Below are 13,368 nucleotides of genomic sequence, written 5' to 3' on the forward strand. Positions count from 1 at the left end.
CACCCAATTTCCTGATGTTTTCCAATATTTCTCAACTTCTTCCATCATTTCTACAGAGTTCGGTGGAATACACTTGTTATTTATAAAAATGTGTGGGAGAATTTTTGATTTCCTGACTTTTTTCTTTGATATCAGTGAAAATTTAGTTTTTTTTCATTCCATTATGTACATGATCACCAGTTGATTTCAAAATGAGCTATGCTATCCCCAATTCTATCATCTGTCTCTTCCTAATATCATATACTAGCTTTTACCCTCGGCTTCGCTCGCATTTATGCCATCAAATAGAAACGAATCACTATGAGAATTATATTTTGTTGCCTGGGATTATCCATTTTTTTGAATTATTATCTTACCTAACCTAACCTAACCTACACTTTTCTACTCTAATATACTCTACTTTAACCTAATCTCACCTAACGTAACCTTACCTAACCTAACCTTATATAACCTAACCAACAAAGTAGCTAGATTTTGAGATTTTTTGACAAACAATTTTTTTATCTTACTAAATACAATGAAAGTTTCAGAAGTTGTTTTGATCTATTCCTAACCGATTTGAGAAGAGAGATCAATATATAAATTTCAATGAAGAAAAGAAAAATGAAACTTTCTATGTTTTTTTACCACTTTCATTTGTAACTAACGTTACTGCAGTTGCGTCCTATACGGACATTTTCAAACTTATACAATAATATATATAATAAACTCCTTTTTGTATAAAGAGTTTATTGTATAAGTTTGAAAATGTTCATATAGGATGAAACCACAGTAACGTTAGTTACAAATAAAAGTGGTAAAAAATATTGAACGTTTCATTTCTCTTATTATGATTTCCTACCACGTAGTAACGGCTACATCCATCAATTTATATAAATTTTATTTCACCAATAAATCACTTCATTATCTAGTTGCTAATTAATTAGATTCTTTAATATAATCTTTGTAGTGAATTTTCAATAAATGATGTCAACTGATGTCATAACTAATCGTACAAGTAAATTTTCAGAATTCTCCACGTCCTTTGGAAAAACATCACACGTTTTTATCATGAAGATAAGACGATATAAAAAAAATTGTCACGTTCAGAGGGTTTATAGTCCTGGGGACCAACCTCCTAATATTAATTTATGAAAATGAGACTGAAACAAAATTGAATATTCAACTTGATTATACCTGGTTTTGTGATTATATCTGACAGTGATATTTCCTTTTTTTCCACAGATGCTTCCAAACAAGCCTCAAAATCCAGACAGGGTTCCATGCTGGAAATCAACACCGGCGACAACCGTTACGTGGTAGCCTACACGTTGAAGCCGGCCTCCGATTGCGCTCCTCTGCCTTCACCGCAGGCCACTATGTCCCCGCCCGATCCTCGTCGACAACCCGACATTTTGAACACCCCTAGAGGTGAGTGTCGGTGTTTGTGTCATTGTCGACACCGGCCGAAATTGTCGACCTTCAAGCACTTCGATGACGTATAGTGGCATGTACTAGATGTAGCATCCATAACTAGTTGTAAAGTCGATGGGGCATGTGTAGGCCAAATGGCATGCGAACCAATTCATCGGATTCAATAGTAGATTCAAAATTTGTGAGAAAAAAATGGTAAAAGGGTATTTTGTAGATATACTATTCTAGGTTTGATTCATTGAGGGTCAATTTAGAATATGCTCCATTCAATTACTTTAATAGCTGCAGTGTGAGATGTCAAATAACTTTTTGGATCTGTTCAACGTTACATTATTAAACAGTTCATTCGGAAAGGCATCAATGAAATTTCACATTTCAAATATAACGTTCAAACTCATGTTAGTTAGAACTTGGAGATAACAGAAAATATATCAAACACATTAACAATTAAATTATGAATTGGAAGTATCTTGTTTATTTTTGAGAATGAAGCATAGTATTTAAATGACTGTTCTGATGGACATTCGCTGAGCATGCTCTGTGTAACATCAAATTGTAGGTTGCTAATTTATGACTGTTGGCAGGAACGAATCACTAGGGAGTCTGTGATGGTCAGGTTATAGAATGTTGATGATCTCATACCACCTAGTAACAGCTACATCCATCAATTCATTCATTTATAATGATTTTTATTAGTATCAAAATCTCTAGCATTTCTTTTAGAGATTTCTCATATCAAAATATATTTACAATCTATCCTTTTTTCATGAGAAAAAATAAGATTTTTATGAAGATTCTCAAGTTCAATGATAATAGTTCCATTTTAGATTTCAAGCCATCTATCACCGCACGAATATTTTATGTAATTAAACTAACTCTATTTCATTCTCATATCGATGCCGTCCATAACTGTTCTCTTGCAACTGTAACCATTCTCCAACTGTCATATTCTCAAAATTATTGTTAAACATGAATTATGTATGCGCGAAACAAAATAAATTTACTGAAATTGAATAAATCATATTTTCATTGTTCAATAATGATCCGAAACATTTTATGAGATTATGGAGAATTGCGATATAATTGTAAGTTTTCAGTTAATTTGCATGTTTTCAATTAAATATATGACTTTCTATTACCATTACTTTCAATCAGAAAGAAACTCGAATATATGTCATTCAGCTTCCGATAAGTTTGAGCCCTGTTAAACACCTACTTCTTGATTTTTATGAAAATTATTTTTGTATATTTTTTTTATATTCCACACCTCGTTTTGTTATACCATTTACAGAAATAAAATTATTTTTTCATGTACTTTCGTTTTGTTTGTATTCTTTTCAGCTGACTTCATTCCCTTAGCATCAATGGACTTTCGTTAGAAATTAAATTTGAATATTATAGGTTCTCTTTAGTTGAGAAAAGTAAAATTCCCATACTTCGGTGAATATTCGATAACGATACAATGCTAAAAAATGAGGTTCTTCATTTCAGTTCTGAAGTAAATTGATTAAAACATAATTCACTGATTGGTGACCCTGAATAAAATGGGGCTGTACAACGGAGACCTCAGCTGCAGATTATGCAACGAAGGGATAGAAACAGCTCTACACATCTTATGCGAATGTGAGGCACTGAATCACAGGAGGCAGGCTATATATGGACGTACAAAATCACGCCCAGAAAAATATGACGAACATCCAACACGGAACCTGTACAAACTAGTACAGGGAACGAGACTGATGGAATGGGTGTCATGAGAAGATGGGAGAATAAACGCAATAAGCCCAAGAGGATGCAGTGTTTTCTGGAGACTTGGACTAAACGGACAAGTCAGACAGCTCCCAAGGTACAAAAAAAGTTGTGACCATTACACTAGAGATTGAAAGAGTTACAGTAAAAAGCCTGGTGAAAACCCTAACATAATGGCTAAATAAGCTTCGCTACATGACCAAACTATTTATTTTTTAGAAGGTGGTTTTCAATGTTTCATGGTGAATTTCACAAGTTCGGACTTTCATTATTTAATATAATAATAACTTAATTCACAACGTATACATGATTCGAAATATATGAAAGAAAAAATCAAATCAGAATGAATAAGTAAAACGTCAATGAAAATACAATAATAAAACGAATGAAATAATCAACATGAAAGATGAAAATGACCACAGAGTAAAACGGAATAAAAAAATTAAAAAGGAAAGGAAAAATAGGAAAGGGAAAATTGAAAAACCAACCAACTTTCTTCACGACGATTCGGTTGTGTTTCTCCCTGTGGATGACCTCAGCTTGATACCACTTGATGTTATATCGATGAGTCCAAACATGTTCTGCTATTCCCGAATTGCTGGTGTCTCTTCCCACACACAGCAAATCAGGAATAGCAGAGTATCTTTGGATTCATCAACATAATATCTATTGGTCTTGAGCTGAAATCATTCAAAGGGAGGGCCAAAGGCCAAAGAGAAAGCTCAAGGAAGCTGCATAACATTCACTGCTCTCAGTGAGCAGTGAATTGGCGCAAGTGGCAGTGCAACCGACTAACAATTCCTCATCGAAACTAACTTCGACCAGATATTTTTCTTGAAAGGATTTTTTTTAATTGAAATCGACTGCAAATAGACATGATGCTATTTCTCCAACACTTATTAACATGGCCTAACACGAGGATAATGACTTCAGCAATCAAAAAACGAACTTTATGAAGAAATTTATAGTTTTTTTGAGGACAAAACACAACCACAACATGAAAGTTTTTAAGGCGCTCTCAGAGCAGTGCCTGTGCGAAAGTTTAAAAAAATTTGCTTAAAAATCTGTTTTTCCGTTAACCAGCTGTCGCACCCCTACGAATGACAACCCTCAGAATTCGAAACTTGTGCGAGCTAAGATCTTACCTATTAACGTGTGATTCCTAGCATGGGTTGGATGATAGCAAGTGAAAAACGATCGTTCAGACTAGGGCTTGAACCACCGACCAACAGGGCAGTCAATTCGAGTAAGTGAATAAAGCACTCACGTCGAACCGCCTGGCTACCGACCTATTAACATTGAATTCGAATCGGTGGAGATTAAATCCATTTGGAAAAACAATCTCAGGAAGTTTATTCCACATAAACGCAGTTCTCCATATAGAAGAGTTCTCAAACAGTCAAGTTCAAGGTGTACTGAGTTGAACCTCGAAACGATGAGCAGCCACAGTCCGTCGCGTATTTCTGATATGTACCGCTCTTGGTGGAATCAAATATGCCAAGTCACTTGAACACCCCCTGTGGAAGTATCTATAGAAGAGAGACAAATCTCCAACCTTTCTTCGATGTTCCAGACTATCAAAGTTACACGTGATGTTGCGTCACCAATCAGGATCTATTCTGGATGGATTCCAGAAACTTCAGGGTATGTTTGGGGGCAGAGCTCCATACATGAAAACAATACTCCATAGAAGGTCTGACCTGATATTATTATATCCAGTTCTTGATCCTCATTAAGATATGCAACCTCCTGCTGCCGGTGAAGATGTGTCTCCTTGGCCGATGTCTTGGAATACTAATGGAATGACGAGACAAGTGTGCTGTTGTCAGCAAAGCAACTATTATTACTTGAACTTCTCCATGTCCTTCTTGATCATCTACTGGAGAAGTCTAAATTGATCGATTCCCCAAAGAGTTTTGAGTTTTTTCTTTTTGGAAAAAATATATTCAAACCAATATCAGTTATCTAAAACCTCGTTATTTTCATTAGCAAAAAATAAAAACAAAAAGTCGTCTCCACAATTAATTATCACCCGCAGATATTAGACCGGTAAAACCATCAATCAGTACATGTTTCGAACCTCAGGAGTTCAACATCAGCTAATTATTTAATATTATGGAGAAGAAAATATTTTATAATGGAGAAAAAAAATGTCACGTGTTACCAATTAATCAAAAGTCACAATGACATGTTGATAATAATGAAACCATTTTTTTTTATTTGATTTTAATTTAACGACGGAAGTTTATAAAATCATATCTATAAAAGAATGGATCATGGGAGGCCTAAAGCCTTAATACCCACTCATTCACATCAAAATAAAAAAAAACGGAACATTGAAACGAATTATAATGAAAGATATCCTGACTGAATTGAATGAGAAAGGAGAATCAACTGAATTCGTTTTCATGTACTGTTTTTTTATTTTGATTTTTGATTTTGATGAGTGGGTATAAAGACTCTGAGCCTCCCGTAGTTCAATCTTTTTTAGATATGATTTTATGAATTTCCGTCGTTTACTAATTTCAAAAAAGTATGGTTTCATTATTATGTCATTGTCACTTTTCATTCATTGGTAACATGTGACAATTTTCCTTTTTTCATTATAAAATATTTTCTTATCTCGATTTTAAATAATTACCTGATGATGAACCTATATAGTTGGTTTTACCGTTCTAACTCTGAGGGTTATGATAAATTGTGGAGACGACTTTGAGTTATTATTCTTGTCAAATCTTCTGCACTCCATTATTTTTAGTTCCGTTCCTAATAATAGTGGAGCCCAAGCGGGGATTTCGGGATTTACTAGAGCGCAGCAGATTAATATACAGGGCGATACCTTGTACCCGGTTAAGTACCTCCATATATAAGGCCGCCTGTGAAGGATAAAGGACCAGATTAGTAAAAAAAAGTTGATCATCAGAAATTCTCGAGCGCGTCAGATTACGGTAGGGTGAGTTAATTACCTGCTAAAAAGTGTATATTCCAGTAATCTGACAATTTGAGAGTGACGTAAAGAAAGGGGAGGGCAACAAAATTGTAAAAAAATTACGTCATTTCGAGATTCTCGAGCGTCGATAAAGTTTACTGCGTACAGCTGTGTGATACCTATATTTCTCTCTCCGAGTTTCTATTCCTCTATTCTCTATTCACTTTTTCTCTATCTATTACTCTCTCACTCCGTCCACACTCTGAATTCTGTTGTCGTGACGCCATCACAGCTGATCACAGAGACTCGTTCGTGATGAAGATGAAGATGATGATTAATTAATTCATGGATGTAGCCGTTACTACGTGGCAGGAAATCATAATGAAGAAAATATAAATTGAACTTTCTATGTTTTCTACCACTTTTATTTGTAACTAACGTTACTGCAGTTCCGTCCTATGAGGACATTTTCAAACTTATACAATATATAAGTTTGAAAATGTCCTTATTGGACGAAACTGCAGTGAGGTTAGTTACAAATAAAAGTGGTAAAAAACATATAAAGTTTCATTTCTCTTTTCTTCATCAATTAATCAATTGATTATTTTTCTGAGCATTTCTTTAAAGTGATTTTCTTATAAATACAAATATTATACTCAAAAAAACATACACTTATTTATTTGCATGCTATTTCCTGAGCTTCCCAATTAATTAAGTTCAATGAATTGAAATATTTATGAAAAAAATATTGTTTTTGTCAGATCAAGCGAATCCCTCTAGATAATCGTCAGATTATGAGACAGCACGTCTAGAACATAAAGATGAACTATATATATCTTAATCTGACGCGCTTGAGTATTTCAAAACGACGAATTTTTTTGCACATTATAATAATAGCCGCGAGTTTGCGTCAGATCGAAATCGTCAGATTATTGAATGAGAGCGTTTTTTCTGTTGCACTCAACCCCCCTTAGAAAATCTGACACACTCGATTGAATTTTTTTTTCTATTCACTTTTAACCCTTACGTACAACCACCCACATCATGCGAACGATCAGATTAACATACACAGATCAACATCATTGAAAATACGTAGGATATTGATGCTATCAATATCTGACGCGCTCGAGTCTGTCCATGCAACAGAAGTTTTTTTACATATTTAAAAATCTATAGCCACTTCCCCTCCCGATAAAAAGATATATATTTCATAACATTTTTTTCTTCTCATCAATGACGCTCGAGTAAATCCCAATTTTGCATCGTGGGCTCCCCTGCTGAAAGAATAACTTTCAAATAACGTAGAGATAACTACAAATGCATTCAATGTCGTATTGTTTCAAACTTCAAATAGCACAGTAATGATACTCTCATTGTTCTGTTGAAAATATACATCCCATCCATTCCTCTGCCTCCTGTTAATTTGCATTTACCGCAACGAGGAATCCCCAATCGCCTAAATGGTTCTAACCCTGTAGATCAATTCATTATCTGGCAGTTTTCATGGCGTTTGGTTTACAAAAGGGCATAAAGAAGCAATCGCTCAAAGTGGTGTCAGGCAAAAGCCGAAGAAGTGTTACTCTAAATCTGTTAAGTGAATTGGGTTGAGAGTGCACAAAGAAAGCAACAATTCACTCCTATCCCTACGACGTGCTAAGGATTTGATTGCCAATTATCCTGAGAGCTAGGACTGTAAGGAACAAATACGGACTTTTCGAATGGTATTGAATGTATTTACTGTTATTTCAATACATTTGCCACGTTGTGGAAATGGTTACAATCTTGAACATCGTGTCATCGCGGATGAAACAGTCATGTTTCAAGGTTGAGTTACTACATAATCACTTCATCTTGTTGGTTATCATTAAAATGATCCACGTTCATTATACCATCTTGTTTTGGGAAGAGTGGAATCGTTTTTTGAGTCTTCCTATTGGTGGGGACTTTTTGGGCAGTTCACTACCAACTTTGACGTTGCTTGATGAGATCTAAATGCTTCTAAAGCCGCTTGGCTATCAAAAACATATTTTTTCATGTATGTGTGAGGTAGGTTTCAAATAATTTGAGTGAATACGTGTACTACAAGATTCTGGTGATGATTCTAAAGAGGTCATGCAAGATACCATCAATTCCTCAGAAGAGTGTTCCGCAGAGTGGTCGAATGACTCATGAACTGAAAAGTTCAATAGACACAGATGTCATTGATAAATACAAAAACACAATACATGGATAGAAAATTATAGAGATCAGTCCTTGTCGAAAACTTTTTCAGTGAACGGAAAAACACCAGAACACAGTTGATTGAGTCTACATCAATAAAGAGGAATACAGAAATTCAAGATTCAACGCAATGGAAACAAATATAGAAGCAAACATCAAGGTGAATAGGAAAAATGAATGAAGGAGAAGAAAGAAAAGAAAAACAAAATGTATTGCCCAACAGATGAATCCCTTTACAGGACAATATATAATATAATAATGCAGTATGGCTACTGAAGCTAAATATGTAACAAAAGACTGACATATCAAGGATTTGACATATTACAAAATAAATTCACATATATGATCGAATTAAGAAAAAAGATACTCAATAGTATTAGCATTACGTGTAAAAGAGCAAACTTCGCACTTTTCAGTATTTATTGCCAATTTATTGATTAGACACCAGTTATCTATCAGGTCTAACTGAGACTGGAGATAAGAGCAGCTCTCTGAACTTGTGATAGATGAGAAGATATTCAAGTCGTCTGCAAAAAGTAAGATCATTTATGAAGATGAGGAAATGCAGAGGTACCAGATTGGAGCCTTGTGGCACACCGGATGGTGATGAGTATGGTGCAGAGGCAAATCCATCCTAAAAAACAATATTGGTTCTCTGATCCGAATAAGAGCGTAGAAGTTGAGTAAGTGAGAGGTTTGAACCCATTTGAGTTATTTTCTCTAGTAAGATGGGGTAACTAATTCCGTGTCGAAGGCCTTTGCAAAATCTGTGTATATAATGTCCACTTGCCCTTTTCTGTCCATTACTTCTATCAAAAACTGCTTGATGCTGCAGAGATTCGATAGAGTGGATTTTTTCCAGAAATCCTTGCTGCTTTGCAAAGATCAGAGGTTTGACTTGTGGCATTATGTGGTCATACACAGATATCTCAAAGGCTTTCTCAAAGTTATACAGAATAGATATTGGTCTGTAGTTCTCAAGTACTCAATATTCTCTGGGTTTCCAGATTCAAGAATTGTGCAGATTTTTTATTGTTTCCATCGTTCAGGAAAATGAGATTTGCTTAGGAGTGTGTTGAATATTTTCGAAATGGACGAACAAAAACCTAAGCACAGTCCCTCACTAGGAAGCTAGAAATAAAACATATCCAGAAATCATTTTATTGGGTAATTTCCTAAGGGAAAGTATTACTTTTTCCTCTGTGAAAGGAGTTATGAGAATATCTCATCCTGTCATAGTATCATAGTTGGACTCAAGAGTTTTATGGTGGGGGAAAATACTGCTAGCCCCATTAGACAAATCAAAAAAAGGACATGTGACGTAAAAATGTAACAAGTAATTCAAGAAGACTCCAGATTCAACAAAAATCAAAAAATAAGAACAAAAAGAGTCGAACAAAAACAAGCAAATATACTGGGTTACTTGCGATGGGAGAAATATCCATCGAAAAAAAAGGAGTAAAAAAGCCGTATGAGTCGTATAAGGCAAAAACAGAATAGACGTGTTAGAAGAAAAAATTGCGAGTCAAGAAAATCTCTCCTTCGGTAAAATTGCAAACTCTATGGTGGAAATTATTGAAATACCAAAACAAAGTATTTTCCAATAAAAATGAAGCATCTCTTTATTGTGCCTCTTTATATTGCATCCAGGTTGTCAACATGAGTTGTAGTTGATTTGTTAGATATACTCTAATCTAGTAACACTAAGCATCCGTAACACTTTTGTGATATTTTCGGTCCACTCAACATTGAATTGGAGCCACATTGTCTTGGTCCACATCACATGACCATGAGTGGAAGATTCATGGTATTAATCACATGTTCTGGGTTTGACCTTGAATATAATAATAATAATAATAATAATCGTCTTTATTGTTACCCAGCTGTAGTTACATACAAATATTTAAATAAATCAGAGAGCTAGTTGCTGACATAACAAAAGGCGAAGTTCAACTTAGTTAGCACAAGTGCTACTGAGTTGTTCTTCCACTCAACCTCAAAAAGATTCTACCTAAGCTGAAACAAAAAAAAAATACATGAAATAAAAAAAAAGATGGGATTGTTCCATTATCTATTTGGATGCTGGAGAGGACGTCCATTACTAAGACTTATTCTAGTCTCATAATGATGAAAAGTGTATAGGGTTGGGCAGTTTATATTTGAAGTTGGCTTTCGAACAGAAGTAGTTTAAATCTTTTCCGTAAAACAGAAAGTTCTGAATTTCTTATTCCTTTTGGTAACAGGTTGATCACTTGGCAAATATTATAGCTAAAAGATCGCTTGAAAAATTCAGTTTCAAAACTAGGTGGGGTAAGAGTGCCCTTAAATCTGATGTTCAGATTGTGAACATCAGTACGAAAAGTGATTTTTCTGTACAGATAAGGCGGCGTTTTGGTTTGTATAATTTTGCTATATAAATTAGCAGCATTCAATATCCGTCTATTTTCCATTATGATCCACCCCGTATCCCGTAACTTATGGGATATTCTTTGATATTTCCTAATTCCGTGAATGAACCGTAGACACGAGTTTTGTACTTTCTGTATTTTCTGAGCATACTGTTTGGTTAAACATGGCCCATATAAAGTATCCGAGTAGTTGAAGCGCGATAAAACCAGTGCATCACATAGAGTTGTTTTCGTCTGCTTCGTGAGTATGTATCTGTGTCCATAAACAAGTTTCAACGAAGAATATGCCAGTTGTATTTGTTTGTTTGTATGTTTCTCAAACCGCAAGTCAGAGTCGATTATAACTCCAAGATTTTTGCATTCATTTGTGGGTTGTAAAGGAACATTATCAATCGTGATTGTTAGAGATTCACTTGTTTTCTGGCGATTTTTTTTATCCGAAAAGTATAATATTCGATTTAGTGGCATTTAGTAGTAGACAGTGCTCTCTTGCCAACTCAGCAAATGACTAGAGATCATTGTTGATAAGCGTACATGCGTTTTCTACATCTTGAGGGAGAAAGCTGTGATAGAGTTGAGTGTCATCAGCATAAAGGTGAAATTTACAGTGTTCTAGACTACGCAACATGTTTGATGAATAAATTGTAAACAATAGTGGACCCAATATTGAACCCTGTGGCACACTTGACTTAAGTTTTAGATAGTTTGAATAGATTCCTCCCTAGCACACTTTTTGTTCCCTGTTTTTGATGTAACATTCAAGAAGTCTGATAGCACTAGCCGATAATCCCATATAGTTTAAAATGGCGAGAAGTAGATCATAGTTTAGAGTGTCAAAAGCTCGACTAAAATCAAGAAGCACAAGTACAGAACAGAGACCCTCATCTGTAGCCCTAATAATGTCGTCCACGATGTGCAGCAGAGCAGTGGCGCAGCTATGACCTTTGCGAAACCCAGATTGTACTTCCGGAAGTAGAGAAAACCGAGAGAGATGATTCCTCAGCTGCTCTTCAACTGCTCGTTCAAAATTTTTTGATAAAGTAAGACACTAATTGCACGCAGATCCTTTTTTTGGGCAATACTCTCACCCCTGCTCTCCCCCACATCGCTGGAAATATACTATGGGTTAAACAAAAATTCACTATATGGGTGATATATTGCACAATATGGGGACAACACATTTTAATTAATTTAATGTTTATATCATCACAACCTTTAGCATTCGATTTTATGTTACATATAATTTTATTAACGGATAATTCATTTATTTCCTGGAAAGCAAAATTCGGTTCTACTCGATGGTTTTCCTTGTAAAAAGTTATTAGATTTTGAGCTGGCTGCATGTTAGGTATAGAATTAATGAAAAAGTTATTTACATCATTCGGGTTATTCAAATAATCTGGAATTCCATTGCATTTTCCAGATAAGATTCCATTTGATTTTAGTGTTTTCCACATTTCTTTATTATTTTTAGTGTTCTCTAACTGATAACATAAATATGCTTTTTTTTCTCTCTGAATAGCCTTATTTACATAGTTCCTGATGTCTTTATAATACTGCAGCCGCCCCTCAGTTCTATCAATGCTCTCAGTGCTTTGAACCTAGTAGATATCATCTGCCTCATGTTAAACGTTAGCCAGGGTGCTTTGGGTTTGGTGACTCTAGAAGTAGTAATGGGAGCATGCCGATCAAATAAATTATGAAGGATATTTATCAACAAAGAAATTTTTTCATCAATGTGATGATTATGTATAGGTAACCTTGAACGTGTGTTGGGATTGGCCTCAAAACAAACAAAAGGGTGGGTCCCGATCTTTATTGATGAAGCGTCAATCTAGCCTATAATTCCCTTTATAACTAGTCGTTCGTTGACAACTAGAACAATGATCTGAATGAATGATTATTCTTAATAGCGACGAGAGAAACATTTGAGTCAACAATTGATTTTGAATAATATTTTTACTGCAAAAATTACCAGACATTTCCAAATACTACTTTTTTTCCACTCTATGTGTTGCATGTACTACTCTCATACTGAAACTGAATCACATAATCATATTTTGCCACTGTAAAGGATGTGACATAATCTAATATAGGTTCTCCTGCCAACCAGAATATGTTGAATGTCCTTCAGAAAAAAGCGGGAAATGAATCGAATCTTTCAAATTTGAACTAAGAAATTTTATGTTTACTGCAATGAAACAGAAATTTCTTAAATGGTGTGAGAAATGCACGATCGTATAATCTACAGAGCTAAAAATAAGAATCGAAATTTTGTGACTTTGATTGTTAGGCTCTGATTCATAGGAGTTCCTTGCGAAGACGTTATGTTGAATCCTTTTCAGGGAAAGACACGAAAGTTGTCTGAAATAGAAATGGAGAACAACTAACTGTTGGGATATATGTTTTTCAAAATTTACTGATATTATCAACAATTTTTACCATATCAGACATCAGTACTCGTATTTGTCTGCTCAATTAAGTTACCTGCACGAAAAATGTTATTTGTAGTAACCTGTTTCTATCAGATTTTCCAGCATCGAATGATTTTGACTCATTTTGAATGAAATTTGTTCAAGGTACCGAAACAAGTAGTCTTACTCGACCAGAGCATCTCTTCTCATCGATAGATGTCAACAATCGACATCA

At 34.9% G+C, this 13,368-nt stretch overlaps 2 protein-coding genes across 4 annotated transcripts in view; both read left to right on the plus strand.

The window, feature by feature from the left end:
* The window catches only part of LOC111509829 (protein turtle homolog A), a 203,242-nt gene extending 200,547 nt beyond the window's left edge, over positions 1–2,695 (plus strand). For all 3 annotated transcript variants that reach the window (XM_074180849.1, XM_074180850.1, XM_074180851.1), the window contains one exon: positions 1,225–2,695. In XM_074180849.1, the coding sequence (XP_074036950.1) occupies positions 1,225–1,484 (260 nt within the window). In that variant the 3' untranslated portion in view covers positions 1,485–2,695. The remainder of the gene's footprint in view (positions 1–1,224) is intronic.
* Positions 1–13,368, plus strand: part of COX8 (Cytochrome c oxidase subunit 8) — a 324,402-nt gene that overhangs the window by 145,810 nt on the left and 165,224 nt on the right. The gene's annotated exons all lie outside the window — the stretch shown is intronic.

The sequence above is a fragment of the Leptinotarsa decemlineata genome, unplaced genomic scaffold (assembly GCF_025532065.1).
Source record: "Leptinotarsa decemlineata unplaced genomic scaffold, Ldec_3_MD MMD2_tig00026307_RagTag_RagTag, whole genome shotgun sequence".
Taxonomy (NCBI): Eukaryota; Metazoa; Arthropoda; class Insecta; order Coleoptera; family Chrysomelidae; genus Leptinotarsa; species Leptinotarsa decemlineata.